At 37.7% G+C, this 23,359-nt stretch overlaps 1 protein-coding gene across 39 annotated transcripts in view; it reads right to left on the bottom strand.

Annotated features, from left to right (window-relative positions):
* Positions 1 to 23,359, bottom strand: part of MGA (MAX dimerization protein MGA) — a 150,445-nt gene that overhangs the window by 45,360 nt on the left and 81,726 nt on the right. For all 39 annotated transcript variants that reach the window (XM_060419077.1, XM_042253008.1, XM_060419079.1 and 36 more), the window contains 6 exons: positions 22,882 to 22,960; positions 22,667 to 22,762; positions 12,297 to 12,428; positions 11,980 to 12,084; positions 10,345 to 11,015; positions 6,196 to 6,541 (listed from right to left, as the gene is read on the bottom strand). In XM_060419077.1, the coding sequence (XP_060275060.1) occupies positions 6,196 to 6,541; positions 10,345 to 11,015; positions 11,980 to 12,084; positions 12,297 to 12,428; positions 22,667 to 22,762; positions 22,882 to 22,960 (1,429 nt within the window). The remainder of the gene's footprint in view (positions 1 to 6,195; positions 6,542 to 10,344; positions 11,016 to 11,979; positions 12,085 to 12,296; positions 12,429 to 22,666; positions 22,763 to 22,881; positions 22,961 to 23,359) is intronic.

Below are 23,359 nucleotides of genomic sequence, written 5' to 3'. Positions count from 1 at the left end.
TATTTAGGTGGCGCAGTGTTAAACAATCCATCTGCCAATGCGGGAGATGTAAGAGATGTGGGTTTGATCCCTGGGTTGGGAAGATCCCCTGGAGAACATGGCAACCCACTCCAGCATTCTTACCTGGAGAATCCCACAGACAGAGGAACCTGGCAGGCCACACAGTCACAGGCTTGCAAAGAGTCAGACACGACTGAAGTGACTTAGCACACATGCATGCACTCAGCACTTTTTAGTATAAAGGATTTTCTTTTTTTTGCAACTTTAGTCAGATTTCTCCTTAAGCTCATTTCATTTCTTTGTATACTATTTTAAATGTTTTAACTTCAATTTCAAGTTGTTCATTGGCATATATACAAATATACTGTATCTTGATATTGTTGAATGTTGTAACCTCACTAAACTAACTTACACTTCTAGTAGTTTTGTAGATTTCCTAGAATTCCCCTATCTATGAAAAAGCCAATTTTATTTCTTCTTTTCCAACCTGGATTCATTTTCTTTTTCATGCCTTACTGGCTGGCTAGGCTGTATGATGTTAAACAGACATAATGAAAGAGAAATCTTCTTCATTCCTAATTTCTGGGAGAAAGTACTCAGCCTTGTACCAAAATTAGTATGTTGGCTGCTAAGATTTTTACCGATGCTCCTTATCTGGTTGAGAAAATTTCTTTCTATTGCTAGTATGCTTAAGGACTTTCATCAGAAATGGATTTTCCCAATTTTTCAAAATATCTATTGAAATCATATGATATACATATATATATATTTAAACTCTGTTATAAAAAAAAGTTTGTTATGGTAATGGTGAACTCCACTAATTATTTTCAGATGTCAAACCAATCCTGCAGACCTGGGATAAATCCCACTAGGCCACGACATATTTATCCTTAAAATATACATAGATGTGATCTGCTAAATTTTTATTTATAATTTTTATATATGTTCATAACTAGTTTGAGTATTAGGGTAACACTGGTCTCACAGAATGAAACCATTTTATGGACTGTTTGTAGAGACTGGATATTATTTCTTCCTTAAACAGTTTTGCAGATGTCACCATGAAGATATCTGAAACGAGCGTCACTGTGGGAGTTTTCATTACAAGTTCACAGGTATAGGGCTAAGCAATTATTTCTTCTTCATGAGTCTGGCAGCTTTGCAGTCTTTCAAAAAAACTTTTTCATTTCATCTAAGTTGTCCAATTTATTGCTATAAAGTTGTTTCTAATATTTCCTTATTATCCTTTGAAAGTCTGTAGTAATGTCACTTCTCATTCCTGATACTGATAATTGGTGTATTCTCTGTTTTTCCTAATCAGTTTCCTACAGATATCAATTTTACTGATCTTCTCTTTACATCAAGTTAACTTGCAGGTACACATTTCCAACAAAATTCTAAGCAGGCTGAGAAAGCAGGAATACCAGATTTTTATCCTTTGTCATGGTACCACCCCACAGTAGCTAAGTGGTGCTTTTATACCACCTGCAGTATTTTTAGACAAACAAAAGAGTAAACAGGTGATAAGAGTGAAGGCCAAATTTCAGAAATTGTATCTTACACAGTAGAAAAAACACAAAGATTTGGGAAACTTGGGTTCAAATCCCTATTGCTCACTTAACAGCAATGTGACCTTGAGGAACAAGCCACTCAAATGCTTAAGCACTCAATTAGTGTATTTGTAAAATGGAGAAACCTCCTTATCATGAAAAGTTGCAAGATTTAAATAACATAACCCTTACAGAGTGCCCTTCATAAAAACTATCTAATAATGTTAGCATCCCTCTGTCCACATCAATGAATTAATGGGCTGGTAATCACAGAAAAAAAATTTAAGTCTATTATAATGACCAAAAAAAGCAATTGTTAAATACCTAAATTTCACACATCAAAAACACTAATTTTTAATTTATATATTAACTGTAGAATAAATTCTAAAACACTAAAAACTCAAACTATACAAAATGACACAAAAATGAAAGGCAAATCTTCCACCACACCGTATCACAGTCCCATAAGTGACTACTTTCAACCATTTGTATTCAGTTTTGGTAGTTATCTCAATAATTCTAAATGAAACATTTTATACTCAACTCCAAGATTTTAGCATTAGCTAGGGACTCAGTGTCACGAAAGATAACGATATTAGCATCCTAAACTTGTTCCACATCTCAACTTCTATCAGCTATAGAGCTGCTGCTGCTAAGTCACTTCAGTCGTGTCTGACTCTGTGCAACCCCATAGACGGCAGCCCACCAGGCTCACCCATCCCTGGGATTCTCCAGGCAAAAACACTGGAGTGGGTTGCCATTTCCTTCTTCAATGCATGAAAGTGAAAAGTGAAAGTGAAGTCGCTCAGTCGTGTCCGACTCTTGGCGACCCCATGGACTGCAGCCTACCAGGCTCCTCCGCCCATGGGATTCTCCAGGCAAGAGTACTGGAGTGGGGTGCCACTGCCTTCTCCAGCTATAGAGCTACTTTCACATTATCATGGTTTGTGGTACTAATTTCTATCCTAAAAATTTGGAACTTAAACAATTTTTATGTGCCAATTCTAAAAATCAAAACATCCATACATCTGCTTAGTCAATTATGCTTACGTGATCAATCCTTGTGAAAGAAAGTGAAAGTAGCTCAACTGTGTTTGATCCTTTGGTACTCCATGGACTGTATAGTCCATGGAATTCTCCAGGCCAGAATACTGGAGGGGGCAGCCTTTCTCTTCTCCAGGTGATCTTCGCAACCCAGAAACCCAGGTCTCCCGAATTGTAGGCAGATTCTTTACCAGCGGAGCTACAAGGGAAGCCCAACAATACTGGAGTGGGTAGCCTATCCCTTCTCCAGGGGATCTTCCCAACCCAGGAATCAAACTGGGATCTCCTGCACTGCAGGTGGATTCTTTACCCAACTATGAGGGAAGCCCTATCAATCCTTATAGAATCAACTAATGTGACTGACCCCTAAGGAGAAGAAAATGTAATCAGTCCTATACCACTAAATCTGTTCAAACTGTCAAACAGATTGTCTTTTCTTATTAATTAATATTATTATTATTATTCATGCAGCATGTGGGATCTTAGTTTCCAGATCAGGGACTGAACCAGTGTTCCCCACAATGGAAGGTGGATTCCCATCCAGTAGACTAATAGGGAAGTCCTTCTTTTCTTAACTCTTCATTGCCTGAAACTTACCAAAAATTGTACCAGTTCATACAGTAGTTGGACCACAATTCTCCTGTACAAATTTTTTCCTTCCTGTGTTTTCAATTCTTTTTTTAATTGATGAAGTTGGCATATACTTTCACCTAATCATGAATCATCCAGGCTCTTAACCATGTCATTTCTTAAAATAAAATAAAACTAATATACTCTTAAAGGTAGTCTTCTCAGCATCTTCTGATGTTTCTATTTTAAATTAGACTGCTTGCTTTATAGTCTTGCTCTATAGTAGTCATCCTAAGATTGTTTATCTTGAGCTGTGTTCATAACTCACTAGAAATTATCTCATGTTTCTTGAATTTTTTTTTTTTTTCATTTTCTGGATCACAACCTCAAGAAAGTAACCAAGAATCTGTAAGAGATCAACTTCTTGCATCCTGATGTTTTACTATATCTCTATTTCATGCATAATTATAAATTACGGTTTATAATTTGACCAAGAGTGTTAGATTAAAAATTCATCCAATCCCTATTCAACTCTGACTTTAAGAGTATTACTCAAACATCCAGTGCTATTGATGATCTCTTTGACACCAAAGTGATTCAAAATCCTTCCTAGTAGAAGTGGCTTCTTCTAAAAAGAGTTCAGGACATACTCTTCACTCTCAGTGTTCTGAAATGTCAGGAGTGCCTGTCTACATAGATTCACCTGAAAATCCTTAACTGCCTGGTATTCAGTGGCCCCTTAAATCAGAAATGTCATGTGCTTCAGCTTTGAGACATTTTCTATCACCACTTCTTTCTATTCTATTCTACTCTACCCTACTACTTTTATTTATTTATTTTTGGCCACACCACACAGGATACAGGATCTTAGTTCCCTGACCAGGGATCAAACCTGTGCCCCTTGAAGCGGAAGCATGGAGTTTTAACCACTGCACCACCAGGGAAGGCCCTCTACCATCATTTCTTCCAGTAATTTCTCTTTCATTTTCTCCTAACTTTCTCCAACTCCTTTTAATCATCAGCAATTTTTTTCTCGTTTTCCACCTATCTTTTTGCAAAACACTGATAGATTTCAACCTCTTCCAGTTTCTATATTTACCTTTATTTTCAGTCTCAATAACACTTCTGCCTCCAAGAACTCTTCCCTATTTCTACTCCTTTTACAGAGCAATCATTACAAAAATATCTTCCCTCCTTTCCCCATTGCTCGTAGAACGTAGTAGACAATGTCTTTTATTAAGGACTATCCCAGTGAGAAAACCAAAATATACTTCAATTATTGGCTGGCTTCTGGAGTTCAATTCTAATTTAGATACAGGGTAAAGTCTCTACCAAGAAAACAAAGTAATAAACTTAACAGATATACAGTATTCCTCCTGCTGCTGTTTTTGTAACTTACTTCCATTGCTTTGAAATGGAAAAGTATTGCTGTTAAGTGCAAGATGGGGGTAAACTCAACAAGGAGATATGGGAAAAACTAAATTAATAACTTTGTATTATATTTCATTCTAAACTTTTAAAATCTTATTTACAAGAAGTTCATGAAGGTAGAGTACCTTATTTGAATACTGAAATAGCAGTTAGAACAGCATGACACTGGTCACAAAATAAACAGCAGAAACTAAAAACAGACCCAAACACTGGTATATTTTCATTTCCTGTATCACAGATGACATTTTAAACCAATACGTAAAATACTTATTCTCAACAACTAATAGTACAACTGGCTAGCCATCTGAGAGAGAAATGATGCCCTACTCCAAATCTCATATAAATTCCAGATATATTAACAATTTAATTTTTAAGACCATTTATTAATCTAATTTTTTTAAATCTTGAGGATAGAGAAAGACTTTCTAAGTAAGATTCCAAAGAACCAAAATCATAAAAAAAAGAGACTACTAGACTTAACCATGTAATCTCAGATTTTCCTTCCCCTAAGGGAGATGGGAAGAACTCTGAAGAAAATTAAAATGTAAATTACAACCTGGAAAAAATAAAGCTCTTGGAAATATACAGGAAAAATACAAAGCCACTCCAATAAAAGTTAGCAAAGAATTTGAAAAAAGCCATTTACAGTTTATGACGTGTTCAATAAACCTATCACTATAGAAATATAAATTTAAGAAAAGATATCAGTTTCTGCCTATCAGTTTTAATATCTAACAAGAATATAGAACTGGCACTATCCAACTAGTGGTAATTGTATAGTTGGTACAATTGTAGCAACATTTTAAAATGTTTAAAAATCCTCACTGTCACAGCAATTCCACTTTTAATAGCCTATACTGAACATGAATGTTCATCACCATACTATTTGAAAACCCAGAAAAGCTAAATATCCAACCAAAAGAACTGTAATAATACAAAGCTATTAAAACTAAAATTATAGAGCTGCAATTGTTAATATAGAAAGCAGAATATGATTTTATGATAAGAAAGTTATAAAAGTTACTATATATATATAGAAGTTTCATTTCTATAAAAAATATATATGCACACTTGTAGATGAACAGAAAATACTGGAAGAATATATATCAAAATATTAATCATCCAATCTGACTGAAGAAAGTAAATGGCAAATAATAGCAAATGTAAACATAAACTGCCAAAAATGGAATATTATCCCTCTACTAAACTAAGGGTTTCCCTGGTGACTCAAACACTAAAGAATCTACCAATAAACTAAGAAGCAAGAAACTCTCTAATTACGTGGTAAAATTAGTCAATCTATGTAAACAAAACAAAAAGATACAGTATAAAAAGAAAAAATGAAATTGAGAGAAGATTCGAATTTAACATGGAAGAGCTATCTTCAAGAGAAAATTCCAATTTAAAAAAAGCATATGAGTGCAGGTCTGTGTACGTCACACATGCCATATACAAAGAGCATTTTAAGAATAATTAAATCCTTATGAGATCACTGATTAAGAAGATTAAAGCAATTTATATCTGAGATATTTTCAAATAATCATTCTATTTGGAAAAAAAAAAAAAACCTGTACTATCTTAATTCTTAATTGATACTCACTGTACTCTAGTTTCTTTCTCTTCTTTTTCTCTTTCAATTGTTCTTCCTCTTCTTTGACTCCCTCTTCTTCTTCTTTTTGCTCCTCTCCCAAATTATCATAAAATACTGGATCACGATGAGCACTCTTCTTCTGGAAATGCTTAGTTTTGGATCCCCCTTTAACAAGTACAACTTTTCTTTTCAAACAGGTGCAGCCAAACATGCAGTCTGGTCGGCGGCAGTGAGCAGGCTGGCGCTTCTCCAAAGCTAGACTTGAACATACACACCCCAACCGACAGAAGTCATTGTTACATGGAGGGGCTCGTTTCCTTATGATCGTGTGGATGGGTTTAGTTTTGAGAGACGCCTAAAATTAAGAGTAGAAAATTATAAATCTACTAAATCATCCCCTAACAAGTTACGATCATATACTCATCTGCCGCATTCTATTCTGAGCACTCAGTACAAACAGTAAAAGATTAGTGCAGATTCAAAAGACAAAGTAGGAATAAAACCAGAAGTCTGAGCTATCTCCCATTCTAAAACGCATAGCACAGATAAGAGAACAGATATTTTAATTACTGTTAGCGTTAGTCACTCAGTCAGGTCCGACTCTGCGATCCCATGGACTGCCAGGCTCCTCTGTCCATGGGATTCTCCAGGCAAGATACTAGAGTAGATTGCCATTCCCTTCTCCAGTATTTTAATTAATTATGAGCCAAAATATCAACAACGATGAATTTATTCTCAATAGACATCACACATAATGCTATAGAGCAGGGGTTGACCAACTTAAAGCCCAAGGGCCAGATTCAGTCTGCTTCCTAGGTAAAGTTTCACTGGAACACAGCCGGGTCCACTCATTTATATAACATCTATGGCATTACAATAGCAGAGTTGAGAAACTGCAACAGAGACTGTAAGGCCTACAAAGCCAAAAGTATTTACTATCTACCCCTTTACAGAAATTGTTTACTGACCCTTGCTCAATGGTAATTAATAAACGGAGAATAGAATAATACATGCATAACTAAAATCAGATTGATTATCTATTCTTTGTAGCCAAAGACGGAGAAGCTCAATACAGTCAGCAAAAACAAGACCAGGAGCTGACTGTGGCTCAGATTATGAATTTCTTTTTGCCAAATTCAGAATTAAATTGAAGAAAGTGGAGAAAACCACTAGACCATTCAGTTATGACCTAAATCAAAGCCCTTATGACTATACAGTGGAAGTGAGAAATAGATAAGGGACTAGATCTGATGGAGTGCCTGATGAACTATGGACGGAGGTTCGTGACATTGTACAGGAGACAGGAATCAAGATCATCCCCAAGAAAAAGAAATGAAAAAAAGCAAAATGGCTCTCTGAGGAGGCCTTACAAATAGCTGTGAAAAGATGGGAAGAGAAAAGCAAAGAAGAAAAGGAAATATATAAGCATCTGAATGCGGAGTTCCAGAGAATAGCAAGGAGAGATAAGAAAGCCTTTCTCAGCAATCATTGCAAGAAATAGAGGAAAACAATAGAATGAGAAAGACTAGAGATCTCTTAAAGAAAATTAGAGATACCAAGGGAACATTTCATGCAAAGATGGGCTCAATAAAGGACAGAAATGGTATGGACCTCACAGAAGCAGAAGATATTAAGAGGTGGCAAGAATACACAGAAGAATTGTACAAAAAAGATCTTCACAACCAAGATAATCACAATGGTGTGATCACTCACCTAGAGCCAGACATCTTGGAATGTGAAGTCAAGTGGGCCTTAGAAAGCATTACTATGAACAAAGCTAGTGGAGGTGATGGAATTCCACTTGAGCTATTTCAAATCCTGAAAGATGATGCTGTGAAAGTGCTGCACTCAATATGCCAGCAAATTTGGAAAACTCAGCAGTGGCCACAGGACTGGAAAAGGTCAGTTTTTATTCCAATCCCAAAGAGAGGCAATGCCAAAGAATGCTCCAACTACTGCACAATTGCACTCATCTCACATGCTAGTAAAGTGATGCTTAAAATTCTCCAAGCCAGGCTTCAGCAATATGTGAACCGTGAACTTCCTGATGTTCAAGCTGCTTTTAGAAAAGGCAGAGGAACCAGAGATCAAATTGCTAACATCCGCTGGATCATCAAAAAAGCGAGAGTTTCAGAAAAACATCTATTTCTGCTTTATTGACTATCCCAAAGCCTTTGACTGTGCGGATCACAATAAACTGTGGAAAATTCTGAAAGAGATGGAATACCAGACCACCTGACCTGCCTCTTGAGAAATCTGTATGCAGGTCAGGAAGCGGACATGGAACAATACACTGGTTCCAAATAGGAAAAGGAGTACGTCAAGGCTGTATATTGTCACCCTGCTTATTTAACTTATATGCAGAGTACATCATAAACACAGGGCTGGAGGAAGCACAAGCTGGAATCAAGATTGCCGGGAGAAATATCAATAACTTCAGATATGCAGATGACACCACCCTTATGGCAGAAAGTGAAGAGGAACTAAACAGCCTCTTGATGAAAGTGAAAGTGGAGAGTGAAAAAGTTGTCTTAAAGCTAACATTCAGAAAACGAAAATCATGGCATCTGGTCCCATCACTTCATGGCAAATAGATGGGGAAACAGTGGAAACAGTGGAACAGCTGAATTTTATTTTTTGGGGCTCCAAAATCACTGCAAATGGTGACTGCAGCCATGAAATTAAAAGACGCTTACTCCTTGGAAGGAAAGTTATGACTAACCTAGACAGCATATTAAAAAGCAGAGACATTATTTTGCTAACAAAGGTCCGTCTAGTCAAGGCTATGGTTTTTCCAGTGGTCATGTATGGATGTGAGAGTTGGACTATGAAGAAAGCTGAGCACAGAAAAACTGATGCTTTTGAACTGTGATGTTGGAGAAGACTCAAGAGTCCCTTGGACTGCAAGGAGATCCAACCAGTCCATCCTGAAGGAGATCAGTCCTGAATGTTCATTGGAAGGACTGATGTTGAAGCTGAAACTCCAATACTTTGGCCACCTCATGCAAAGAGCTGACTCATTGAAAAAGACCCTGATGCTGGGAAAGATTGAGGGCAGGAGAAGAAAGGGACGACAGAGGATGAGATGGTCGGATGCCATCACCGACTCAATGGACATGGGTTTGGGTGGACTCCAGAAGTTGGTGATGGACAGGGAAGCCTGGTGTGCTGTAGTTCATGGGGTTGCAAAGAGTCAAGACACGACTGAGCAATTGAACTGAACTGAAGTCTTTAGGAATGATTGATTATAAAAGATAAAATTTATATTTAGCCCCAATATCTGATGATCTTCAGCTCTAGAATTTAGTCACAGAATCTAAAATATGCAAGGTAAACTACAGAAATTTCATGACAGAAAACTTATCCACATGCTGCTATATCATTTCACATGCACCAAGGCTGTAACATACCATTCACCATAGGTGAACACCATAGGTGTTACCATAGGTGAATCAACAGTTAATGAAAATTTCTTAATATATAATTTCATAAAAGACAAAACTATTTTCTCTGTAGGTGAGAATTTGGGGCATTTTCTGGGATGTAATACCTTCTAAGCAGAGTTTTCAAAGCTGTTTTAACAAGCCCAGTAACTGTACTTGCCCACATGCTGGAGAATGAAATTAGAAATGTTCAGAATAGTTAACTGCCTTTATAAAAGAGAGGGGCAATTCAAACACACGATTGTACAGTCTCCCTCTGCTGGCAGGAGGAATCCACACTTGGTGTCTGCTGCTGCTTCGCTTCAGTCGTGTCCAACTCGGTATGACCCCATAGACGGCAGCCCACCAGGCTCCGCTGTTCCTGGGATTCTCCAGGCAAGAACACTGGAGTGGGTTGCCATTTCCTTCTCCAGTGCATGAAAGTGAAAAGTGAAAGTGAAAAGTGAAAGTGAAAAGTGAAAGTGAAGTCGCTCAGTCGTGTCCGACTCTTGGCGACCCCATGGACTGCAGCCTACCAGGCACCTCCATCCATGGAATTTTCCAGGCAAGAGTATTGGTGTCTAGTTGGTAACAAATGTGGAAGACATTTCCTTAGCTGTCACTAAGGTAACCGAACACCCCATCCTCCTGCCGAAAAGCCCCATTCCCATTTCTCCTAACGACCTAATTCTTTCTTGACAAGATAATATGCTTTTGGAAAACAAAAGGTACCTACTTGAGCCGTAAGCAGAGTTGTTAAGGATACATCTGCTCGCTCTTCAGTGATATAGGTCCTTGGTTTTCCTTCCCAAAGTGCACAGTCTTCCAGATCCATTAGCTTCACTTGAGATTTAGACAAGCCTGGAGGGCGAGATCCCTGTTGTTGTTGTTGCTGTTGCTGCTGCTGCTGGTGTGCCTGCCGCAAACTAATTTGCTTTGGAAATGTATTTTCATCTAAAGTTGGCACAATCAAGTTATTCACCCGGTTTTCTGAGGTGGTGCCTGAAGAATTCTTGGTAATCTTATCTCCTGGAATCATATGAGTGTGTTTCTGCTTTGGGGAAACAGGGTATGGTAAAATGGATTTATAAGATGATTTAGTTCGGCCACTGAAAGTTGCCTGTTTGTTTTGAGACTTTGCCTTTCGAGAGACAGAGGGTACAGAATGAGGTTTCAAAGAATAAGAGGTAGAAGGGGAAATGGTAGACTGCTTCTTCAGCACACTATCAAGTGTTCGAACATAGCTGGTACTCTTGGTGGGAAGCTGGTATACCACAGGTGACGTGGGAGCATTAGAAGAGAAACCCATGCTTGTTTCCATCAGCTTGCCTTCATTTTCCAAGTATTCATCCAGCTTATCACTGCAAAAAGCAGAACGGTTTTTCAATGGACCTTCAGAATTTCCACCTAGAAATAAAGATAAACAGATACTTAAAGAAATGTAAGACAGATATTTATGTCTCTAGAAAAAGACACTTGAAAAGACCAGGAGCTTTCATTTATAAGCTACCAGATCTTCCAAACTGTCCCTCCTCAGAAGTAAGGGAAAAAGTTAAGGGCACAAAAACAGTAGTACAAAATTTAGTTTTTAAGGAACAAGAAAAAGCAAGTTTAACAGAGACAAGCATTACACTATTACAGTGTATAGTGAAGTCGCTCAGTCGTGTCCGACTCTTTGTGATCCCATGGACTGTAGTCTACCAGGCTTCTCTGTCCATGGGATTTTCCAGGCAAGAGTACTGGAGTGGGTGGCCATTTCCTTCTCCAGGCGATCTTCCTGACCCAGGGATCGAACCCAGGTCTCCTGCATTGCAGGCAGATGCTTTACCATCTGAGCCACTAGAAGCTCTACACTATTATAATACTGTACAAAGGTTCAAAGAGGACAAAAATTATATTGAACCAACAATAAATTTATCTAGTTAAGAGTGTAACTGCAACAATTGCAGTTTGAAAGGAAAAGCACTAAGAAAGGAGACCAACAGACACACAATCAAAATTTATATTTCAGATTGGATTTAAGAAGTTTATTTTGAAGTACTATAATATTACTGGAAATCACTATACAGCTCTGAAGTACACAGTTCTGAAATAATGCTTGACGATGATGCTTTTTATAACTGTAGGAATAGAATGGAAGTGCAGTTTGAAAAGGCTGCAAGGATTATTTAAGTCTGACATGGTTAGGGACTAAAACCCAGGATAGGGACTAGAGGACACAGAAAATGAACAAAAAAAGGCAAGATAATTATTTTCAGTTTATTTTAAAGCATGGAAAGAGATAAAGAAAAATAACCAAGGTTTACTTTTAACAAGAGTCTTTGGCCACATGTTTCAGAATGTATTTTTAAATTTTTAAAAAGCTGATTACCTTCATTCCTAGATGCAGAAGCACTATGAAACTTTCCCCTCCACCCCTTGATCTTGGTGAAATCATTGGTCTTCCCTGTCCTAGAAACAAAGGGAAATCCAGCATCTATAAAAGTAAAAGTAAAAGAGACGATCAAAATTCAAGGAAGCCAATATTTAATATAATATTTACTAAGATTTCATCTAAAATGTATAAATCATAGTTAAGACTCACCACTAGATAAAGGATTTAATTAGAGTATCCTAAATGTCTCTAACAATGGTAGCATTTTATTTTTATCACAAACTTGTCTGACTTTACAAATACTGTGCACTCACCAGGAGAGGCAGGGTTGGCTCCGGTAAGGTTCCAGAATGGAAAGCTAGTGGCTGGAGCCAAAGGTAGCTGTACTCCCAAGTACTTAAGATCAATGCTCATTGTTGGATCCACTGAATTCAATTTTAAGCCCACTACAAAAAAAAAAAAAGAATCATATTTGGGTATTTTTAAATCTCTGGTTGGGGTGGAGGGGGGAGGGAGGGGTATAATAAGGAATAAGTGGAGACCAGAAATGATGAAATAAAAGTTGAAAGTGGCAGACAGACTTTAAGGTGGCCTTATGATCCTCACTTCCTGGGTATTATATATTTACAAAATCTTCCCCTTTCTATCCTGAACATTGGTGGGCCCTGTGACTTGCTTCTAATCAGTGGCAAAACGGATAGGATGTTTATGATTACGTATGTATATGTGATAATATAAGAGTGAGTGTATCATCCATCCTGCTAGAGCTGCAAGGATAAAAATTCTGCCAACAACCTGAGGGAAACTGGAAGCAGATCCCTCCCCAGTCAAACCTCTGATGAGGAGACAATACTCACATCTTGATTGCAATCCTGTGATACACTAAAAGGAGGACCCAGATAAGCTATGCCCTAACATCTGACCCACAGAACCCTGAGACAGTAAATGTGTTGTTTTAAGGTACTAGGTTTGTAGCAATCTGTTAAGCAGCAATTGATAACTAATACATAAACACAGCAGACTTCAGACCTTTTGTACTTTAATACTTTATAGCCCAGAGATTTTCTAGGACCTCTAATACAAACATGCAATAGTATGAGCGTCTGGCCTGGTGAAGGCTACTAATACTTTAGTTATTATTAAGATATTTATGGTTAATGGAGCCTATAAATATTATGGCTTATCTGTAGGTATTGGAAAAGCATTTATTTTCCTATCTTTTTACCTTTTTTTCTTAACATTTTACATCAAAGATTTGTCTATGTTGACAAGTTTATCTCTACATGATTTATTTTCACTGTTGTACACTATTCCAGATTATGAATGACTCTCATTTATTCACCATTCTCCTCTTGATGAGAATTAAGCTGTTTCCTATTTTAAACTATTACAAAAAATACTGCAGTGTAATTGTACATCTTGTACAAAAAAGTCAATCACAAACATGAACATGTATGAAAGCTTCTCTAGTGCATTGAGCTTTTCCTTATGGCATTTACCCAAGAGTGGAATTGCTATATAATAGGATATGTTCATCTTTAATTTACTGGATACTGTTTGACATATATGTGGCTGCCCAAAATATTCTGAGAACCTTTCCAAAAGCTATTACTTTTCCACATTATAACCCCCACCTTTTCAACGGAGAGGTGTTAAAACACAGATGTAGCCATAAAAGGCTTCAATCTAGAAGAGAGGCCCATAAACAAAGGAATACTACGCAGAATTGTGTTAATGAGGGTGATACTATTTGGCCAAGTTAAGGACTTTTAGAGGTAAAAGTAATCAATGTCCTAGCTGTAGTATACTGTGTTCAGTGTACTATGTTGAATATGATATTAACTGTTCAATGTTGTGAGACTGCTTGTATGGGCTCTTAGGGAATATAATTTGGACATTTTTCCTGACCGCACAGTCCTAGAGTCTGTTTCTCTGCCTTTCAGGAGATTCTCTCTGTAAATCATCTGATATTCTTTAATAAATTTATATTCTATTTCACCTGCAGAGTGAGTGGGAAATAAGAAAACCGTAATTACATAACAAACTGGAATACACATAAGGTTGCTTATGGCTAGAGGCAACCATTACAGTTATTAATTTCCCGTGGTCTTGTCTGGCCACTCTGAGATCAAGTGTTTCAAGAGCATACCTGTCACACAATCATGGATAACCACATGCAATTCTGCACTAGTTGGGAAGTTGTTGACTAGACTGCCAATCAACTCTCCATTTATACTCTCTCCAACAGCATTAAGAGTCGTTGCTGATTCACACCCTCATCAACATTTCATATCACTGGACTTTTAAAACTGTCTTCATCTTATTGGTATAAATCTATATCCTTTGTTCTTAAATTTGAATTTTTTCTGTTACTAGTGACAAGTTTCTAATTTGGATTTCCTTGTTTGTGCAATTACTGGCTTCATACTACTGAGCAGGAAAGTATTTAACTTAAATTTGAACAAAACTGAAATAAGAAATTCAAGGTATCAACTATTGTAGTATTAACTACTAGAAGTCACAGGTACAGGTTTCCAATAAAAAGCTTACATAGTACTGGTTTCCTGCAAGGTGAAGACATTGGTCAGGTTACAGGCTTCAAGTTCTCTTAAGGTTGATTTGTATATACTCCACAGAAAACTTAATAAACAAAGATGGCAATTTGGCTTTAGTTTATAATTCTAGTTCTTTAAAATAAGTATCATTTTATCATGCTTACTTTAATCACATGTGATTAAAATGAACATCAATAAAGTATTCTCATGTTTCAATCAACTAGGGAGAAACGTGTGTGTGTGTGTGCTGTCACTGTCAGTCGTGCCTGACTCTGTGACCCTGTGGACTGTAGTCTACCACACTCCTCTGTCCATGGGATTTTCCAGGCAAAAATACTGCAGTGGACTGCCATGCCCGCCTCCAGGGGATCCTCCCAAACCAGGGGTCAAACCCGTGTCTCTTCCATCTCCTGCTTTGGCAGGTAGGTTAATATGGGTCAAAACAACTGCTCACTAATCCTGACTTTCGGCTAAATTTCTCTTAGCTTCTGCTTTCTCATCAGGGAAATAAGTCTCAATCCATTGCACTGAGTTTTATGTTTTAAGAATTAACTGTACCTCCTCTTTGAAATGCTCTGCAATACAGATGACGACAGAGATCAAAGACATTTCCCAGACCTCATGGAGCTTTTGTGTTATTTTCCCAACTGACTCATTAGTAGTTACAATAGGGTAAATAAACCCGGTGAGAGGCAAATGGAATGATACTTGAAAAGGCCAAGGAAACCTGGTAAAACTGTACAGAGAGTCTACTTATTAAATTAGAATAAGTAGGAATTAACTAGGAAAGGTCGGGAGGGACAGCAAGGTGGAACCAGAGTGGAGCAGAATGCAAAATACTGCAGAAATTCAAGTGACACTGAATCCTAAACAAAGGATAAAATCAGATACTATAGTGTTTTGAGAAGAGAAACATATTATTATTAAAGACAAAAACTACTTGAGCCTACAGAGAAAACAGAAAGAAAGGAATTAAGTTGTTAAAAATGTATCTATACAGCCAAATAGGTAGGTAGACATGCAAAATCTAGACCAGGACAATCAAATTTGCAGAGTTTTCCCTACATATCTTCTTGTCTGCATGTGCTAATATTCTGAACTGCCATCTTCCCCCAAAAGGTGTACCAAGTGATTCTAAAAATATCAACAAAAAGATCAAATTAATTTTAAATATACTTATCAATTTTGTTAAAGACATAACAGTAGAGAGGTCAATGGCACATGGACACTGCTCAAAGTAATTCCCAACTTAGCTTACCTACACATCTTGAAACGTTTGTCCTTAGAGAAAATCCTTCCCCAAGAAACAAATACTTGAAACCCAGACTTTCAGTTTCAGTTCAGTCGCTCAGTCGTGTCTGACTCTTTGCAACCCCATGGACTGCAGCACGACAGGCTTCCTTGTCCAGCACCACCTCACAGAGCTTACTCAAACTCATGTGCATCCTGTCGGTGATGCCATCCAACCATTTCATCCTCTGTCGTCCCTTTCTCCTCCTGCCTTCAATCTTCCCCAGCATCAGGGTCTTTTTAAAAGAGTCAGTTCTTCACATCAGGTAGCCAAAGTACTGGAATTGGAGATGGACGGGGAACCCTGGTGTGCTGAGTCCATAGGGTCACAAAGTTCAGTTCACTTCAGTCGCTCAGTCATGTCCAACTCTTTGCAACCCCATGAACTGCAGCACGCCTGGCCTCCCTGTCCATTACCATCTCCTGGAGTTCACTCAAACTCATGTCCATCGAGTCGGTGACGCATCCAGCCATCTCATCCTCTGTCGTCCCCTTTTCCTCCTGCCCCCAATCCCTCCAGCATCAGTCTTTTCCAATGAGTCACCTCTTCCAATGAGTCAACACTTCGCAAGAGGAGGCCAAAGTACTGGAGTTTCAGCTTTAGCATCATTCCCTCTAAAGAACACCCAGGACTGATCTCCTTTAGAATGGACTGGTTGGAACTCCTTGCAGTCCAAGGGACTCTCAAGAGTCTTCTCCAACACCACTACAGTTCAAAACCATAAATTCTTTGGCGCTCAGCTTTCTTCACAGTCCAACTCTCACATCCATACATGACCACTGGAAAAACCATAGCCTTGACTAAACAGACCTTTGTTGGCAAAGTAATGTCTCTGCTTTTGAATATGCTATCTAGGTTGGTCATAACTTTCCTTCCAAGGAATAAGTGTCTTTTAATTTCATGACTGCAATCACTATCTGCAGTGATTTTGGAGCCCAGAAAAATAAAGTCTGACCCTGTTTCCACTGTTTCCCCATCTATTTCCCATGAAGTGATGGGACCAGATGCCATGATCTTTGTTTTCTGAATGTTGAGCTTTAAGCCAACTTTTTCACTCTCCACTTTCACTTTCATCAAGAGGCTTTTAGTTCCTCTTCACTTTCTGCCATAAGGGTGGTGTCATCTGCATATCTGAGGTTATTGATATTTCTCCCGGCAATCTTGATTCCAGCTTGTGCTTCTTCCAGCCCAGCGTTTCTCATGATGTACTCTGCATAGAAGTTAAATAAGCAGGGTGACAATATACAGCCTTGATGTACTCCTTTTCCTATTTAGAACCAGTGTGTTGTTCCATGTCCAGTTCTAACTGTTGCTTCCTGACCTGCATACAGGTTTCTCAAGAGGCAGGTCAGGTGGTCTGGTATTCCCATCTCTTTCAGAATTAAACAGATGTTTTGCTGGAACTCTCTTGCTTTTTCGATGATCCAGCAGATGTTGGCAATTTGATCTCTGGTTCCCCCACCTTTTCTAAAACCAGCTTGAACATCTGGAAGTTCACGGTTCACATATTGCTGAAGCCTGGCTTGGAGAATTTTGAGCATTACTTTACTAGCATGTGAAATGAGTGCAATTGTGCGGTAGTTTGAGCATTCTTTGGCATTGCCTTTCTTTGGGATTGGAATGAAAACTGACCTTTTCCAGTCCTGTGGCCACTGCTGAGTTTTCCAAATTTGCTGGCATATTGAGTGCAGCACGTTCACAGCATCATCTTTCAGGAGTTTGAAATAGCTCAACTGGAATTCCATCACCTCCACTACACTAGCTTTGTTCATAGTAATGCTTTCTAAGGCCCACTTGACTTCACATTCCAGGATGTCTGGCTCTAGGTGAGTGATCACACCATCGTGATTATCTTGGTCATGAAGATCTTTTTTGTACAATTCTTCTGTGTATTCTTGCCACCTCTTCTTAATATCTTCTGCTTCTGTGAGGTCCATACCATTTCTGTCCTTTATTGAGCCCATCTTTGCATGAAATGTTCCCTTGGTATCTCTAATTTTCTTGAAGAGATCTCTAGTCTTTCCCATTCTGTTCTTTTCCTCTATTTCTTTGCACTGATCACGAAGGAAGGCTTTGCTATCTCTTCTTGCTATTCTTTGGAACTCTGCATTCAGATGCTTATATCTTTCTTTTTCTCCTTTGCTTTTCGCTTCTCTCCTTTTCACAGCTATTTATAAGGCCTCCCCAGACAGCCATTTTGCTTTTTTGCATTTCACTTCCATGGGGATGGTCTCGATCCCTGTCTCCTCCTGTACAGTGTCACTCAGTCTTTCAGTTGTGTCCAACTCTTTGGGACCCCATGGACTGCAGCACGACAGTCCTTTCTGTCCTTCACCAACTCCCAGAGTTTACTCAAACTCATGTCCATTGAGTCGGTGATGCCATCCAACTATCTCATCCTCTGTCGCCCCCTTCTCCCACCTTCAATCTTTCCCAGCATCAGGGTCTCTTCAAATGAGTCAGTTCTTCGCATCAAGTGGCCAAAGGATTGTAGCTTCAGCATCTGTCCTTTCAATGAATATTCAGGACTGATTTCCTTTAGGATGGACTGGTGGGATCTCCTTGCAGTCCAGGGGACTCTCAGAAAGTCTTCTCCAACACCACAGTTCAAAAGCATCAATTCTTTGGCACTCAGCTTTCTTTATAGTCCAACTCTCACAACCATACATGACTACTGGAAAAACCACAGCTTTGACTAGATAGACCTCTGTTGGCAAAATAATGTCTCCGTTTTTTAATATGCTGTCTAGGTTGGTCATAGCTTTCTTCCAAGGTGCAAGCATCTTTTGATTTCATGGCTGCAGACACCATCTGCAGTAAGTGATTTTGGAGCCCAAAAAAATAAAGTCTCTCACTGTTTCCATTGTTTCTCCATCTATTTGCCATGAAGACTTATTTGCCATAAGACTCAGACTTAGTTGGTTCCATATGAATGAGAATAACTTCAGCTTGCAAAAATAAGTTAAATAATTCTTAGCATATCCCCCTAAAAGCATAAAACCCTTTGCATATGATGGTTTAAATCATACCCCTAAATGCTTCTGCCTTTTCATCATATTAGGACCAACTTCTTAAGAACACATTATCACACCATTAAAAAAAAGACTCATAAAGAAAGAAACAAAAACCGATAACCCTGTAGGTTCAAGGCAGAATCACCTAAGATGATAAACTGTAGCAAAAAAAAAAAAAAAAAGTGTGCATCTAGCTAAATGCACTTAAATAGGAGGTATCCACAAAAATACACTTCAAAGAAAAACCTGTATAACTACTGAACACAGAATAGAAAAGAAGATATAGATATATAAAAGAAAAACTCTACCTAACCACTGATTTAACACTACATTCAGAGATTTTTTTAAGTAACTAAAAAGAAAGAGTGAGTGCCCTGGGAATACCACCATTTAAGGAATTTAACATTAAAACTGACAGGAGTTCATACTGATATAAAAGACTGAATAAAAATGAGGGAGGAAGAAATCTCTGGCTGTAGAAAAATTCCAAGTAATTTATGCAGATACTCCATCCTCAAGAAAGAGAAGCATACCTTACCACTCATTAAGCATACCTTACCACTGTGGACTACACAGTGACTTCCTTCCAAAGAGTACAGCATAAAAATGTCAGTGACAAATCATGTTGATAATATGTATCCTTGCTATGGGAAGATGAGAATGGCACTTTACCTTTGTGGTCTTCTTCCTATAAACATATGGCCTCAGGTGAACCATGAGAAAAATATCAAACAAATCTCAACTGAGGGTCATTCTACAAAATACTTGACTAGTAGTCCTCAAAACGGTCAAAATAATTAGAAACGAAACATTCTGAGAAACCATCCCAGCCAACAGGATCCTGAGACATGACTACTAGATGCAGTACTATGACATTTTCCTAGGTGATAGCTTGAAACATAAAAAATTAACTAAGGAAATCTGAATAAAGTATGCAGTTTAGTAAATAATAGTATATCAGCAGGTTCTCTAATTGTAACAAATGTACTGTGCTAAAATTAGATGTTAACTACAGGGGAAACTGGATGTTGAGTATATGGGAACTCTGTACTATGGTTCCAATATTTCTGCAAATCTGACATTGAATTAATTTACTTGGTAGCAATGAAGTAGAAAGTGCTTTTATAAAAATACCTTTAAAGATCAAAAAAATGTGATTTCAGGATGATGGGCTTAGAAAATAAACCAATTTGGAAGCAGCAAAGGAAAGTATGGAAGACAAAAATATCACACTATGGAAAACAAAATTAAGAATCTTATTTTAGCAACAAAACTACAAACAACAACAATAAAAACATTTTTCTCAGGCTTAAATCAACATTTCTTCCACAATTACAAAGGAGGTTCACAAAGTTTTTCAAGTTTTTTTTTCCCAGCTCAAAAGCTTTCTAGATTTATAAGTGCTCATTTTCCAAAAAAATAAGGAAACGCTACAGTTAACAGAAAGGCAAAGAAACATGACATTACTGAACTGAAATGTAATAAATTTAATAAATTACTTCAAGCATCAATTCTTAGAAAGGAATCTAGACAAGTATTTTCACTGTCTGCAGATACTTAGTTGGCACCATAAGTTACTATAAACATTCAGTCAAATTAATTACTTTAATATTTGGGGGGGAGACATCTGCCAAAATAAAATAGAGGAAAACCTCCAAACTGTAATTCTATCTCATACCTTATGGAAAGTGCCTCATGGATTTTAGAAAGTACACATGGATTATAGATTTAACTGTAAAACTATATAAGAATGTAGTTGAATTAACCTTAACAATGTGAGGATTAAGTACAAACTTGAACACTAAATGTACAATCTGTGTAGTAAGTGAAAGCTGATGCCTCACACTTTTCTGTCCAAAAAAACTGTATCAGCAGCCACCACTTACAACGGATAGGTTTTACATAAAAATACTTACTTTATCTTCTACACCACAATGGGAATTTCTGAAAATAATGGGCCTACATTCCTATTTGACAATTCACTGATGTGGAGGAGACTCTTGAGAGTCCCCTGGACTGCAAGGAGATCCAACCAGTCCATCCTAAAGGAGATCAGTCCTGGGTGTTCACTGGAAGGACTGATGTTGAAGCTGAGACTCCAATACTTTGGCCACTTCATGCAAAGAGCTGACTCACTGGAAAAGACTCTGATGCTGGGAAAGATTGAGGGCAGGAGGAGAAAGGGACGAGAGAGGATGAGATGGTCGGATGGCATCACTGACTCAGTGGACATGGGTTTAGGTGGACTCCAGAAGTTGGTGATGGACAGGGAAGCCTGACGTGCTGCGGTTCATGGGGTCGCAAAGAGTCGGACACAACTGAGCAACTGAACTGAACTGAACTGATGTGGATGACCCTTTAGAAAAAGAACCTATACTCCAGGTGACTCAGGTCCAACCCCACCCACAAATTCAGGCTAATTTCACTCTATGTTACCTGCTTAGTTCCCACAAGCATTTGACTTTGAAGGCCCATTACACAAAGGGAAAAAAAATCAAAGATTTGACTAAAATGCCTATAAGGAAAGGAAAAAACTCAAACCTTAGCCAAAAAAATTAACAAACAGAGCAAAAAGATCAGCAGGGAGCACTAAATATATTTAACTCTAGAACTAAGACAATAAAATAAATGTGGTGATTAGGCTGAAAGAACACAATGTCAATGTTATAAAGAGTACTTAAAAAAATGCAGGAGTGAGGGGAAAACGAAAAGTTAACTGATAGGAAGAGAATATTATTTAAATAAAATAGCAGAAATGAAACCAAACAATAAAGGACAGCAAACATTATTACCAGCAAGACTAATATGACATGATTGATTTTCCATTACAATCCACAGTATCCAGTCCTAATTACTTGGATTGAAATTTACATACTTTAACACCATACTGTCACACAGTCTCACATTAAATCAAAAAGTTCAAACATTACCACTGAATTTAGAAACTGAATGGCTGTTTACAAATCAATGCTCTGCTGGTATATAATGCTTAGACTTTCATATAAATGATGTACTATACAATGTGAATCAGCCTAGACAGTCCTTTGAAAATTGACTGTCAAAACTCAAACTACTCCAAGAAGCATACCTAAAAGATATGAGAAAATTAAAAGTTGAGGCATGGTTTACAGTCCTTCTGTTTACAGTGCAAACAGGGAGGAAAGTCAGTAGTTAATTATAATGGCATAGGTATGGTAAATTGTGCTATTCTTTAAAAAAGGATTAAACCATTTAAGCAGGGCCAAGATAAATTATTTCAACAAAATAGGTAATGATGAAAATTTTAAACTACACTCCAAGCAATATAAGAAATATATAAAATGTTTACAGTCACGTATAAGAAATAAGTATTCTCTTTACACAGCTAAATATATTACCAAGTACATAAAAAAAGTAGGGCTTCCCCTCCAAAAACAAAACAAAGGAACCTTCAAAAAACCCCAGAAACAAAAGCAACCAAAATTGCTTTATAAGAAAGAAAAACACCACTTTCTTACCATGATACATTGTTAATGCATAATATATTATGCTTCACCAATGATAGAACAATATCCTCTGAGTCTGAAAAGGTTTCTCTTAGGATACAAAAGACCTAGGCATGCTTTTTAGTTAAGGGAAAGAATCATGAACAGAGAGAACAAAAAAAAAAATGCAAGCTGAGAGAAGGGCTAAAATAAATTAAATCAAAAGAAAGGGGAAAGGAGGAAAACAGAAAAGATTTGGGGAAGGAACAAAGGGAAGAGAGAAAAAAGAGAGGGCAAGAAGAAAAAAGAACAACAACAACAAAAAAAAACAAGGCTTGCATAGTTTTCAGAGAATTATACCTTCTTGAAGACCAGGATGTATGACCTGCTTGTGCCGCAAGGCCTTCAAATCTTCTATCAGTTCCTTTTCCAACTGGGAAATTCTTGCTCTGCAACCTACTCAGAAAACAATGATAAAAATAAGCTGCTATATACTACAGCAGACTACACATTGCTTCTTTCACTTCTAGAACCAAATCCTCCATCTCTCTTTTTTTTTTACTATTATATAATACCTGGGTCATTTGCAGCTGATGCCTGAAGACTACAAGATTCTTCACTTGTTCCATCAACTGCATGAATATCTAGAGCTTCCTGTATTTAAAAAGAAAAAAGGAAAGAAAAAAAGTGGTTCATGTCAGTTCTAAGGATTTAAAAGTAAACCAGGGGCATTTTTTCCATGTTGATACTTTTCACTATTTTCTAAATGTTCTAGATTAACATCACTTTAATAGTGGGGAGAAAGCAAAAAATTTAAATATAATACACTCAGCTACCTGACTTAGAACTGTATTTATGCCCATTTATTGCAATTTGTATACTGATTTCTTCTGCGTGCATGCTAAATTGCTCCAACTGTGTCCGACTCTTTGTGACCCCATGGCTGTAGCCTGCCAGGTTCCTCTGTCCATGGGATTCTCCAGGCAAGAACACTGGAATGAGTTGCCATGACCTCCTCCAGAGGATCTTCCCAACCAAAGGATCGAACCTACG

Source organism: Ovis aries, chromosome 7 (genome assembly GCF_016772045.2).
Source record: "Ovis aries strain OAR_USU_Benz2616 breed Rambouillet chromosome 7, ARS-UI_Ramb_v3.0, whole genome shotgun sequence".
Lineage (NCBI taxonomy): Eukaryota > Metazoa > Chordata > Mammalia > Artiodactyla > Bovidae > Ovis > Ovis aries.
The sequence above is the reverse complement of the archived record's forward strand: the minus strand, read 5'-3'. Positions and strand labels throughout refer to the sequence as shown.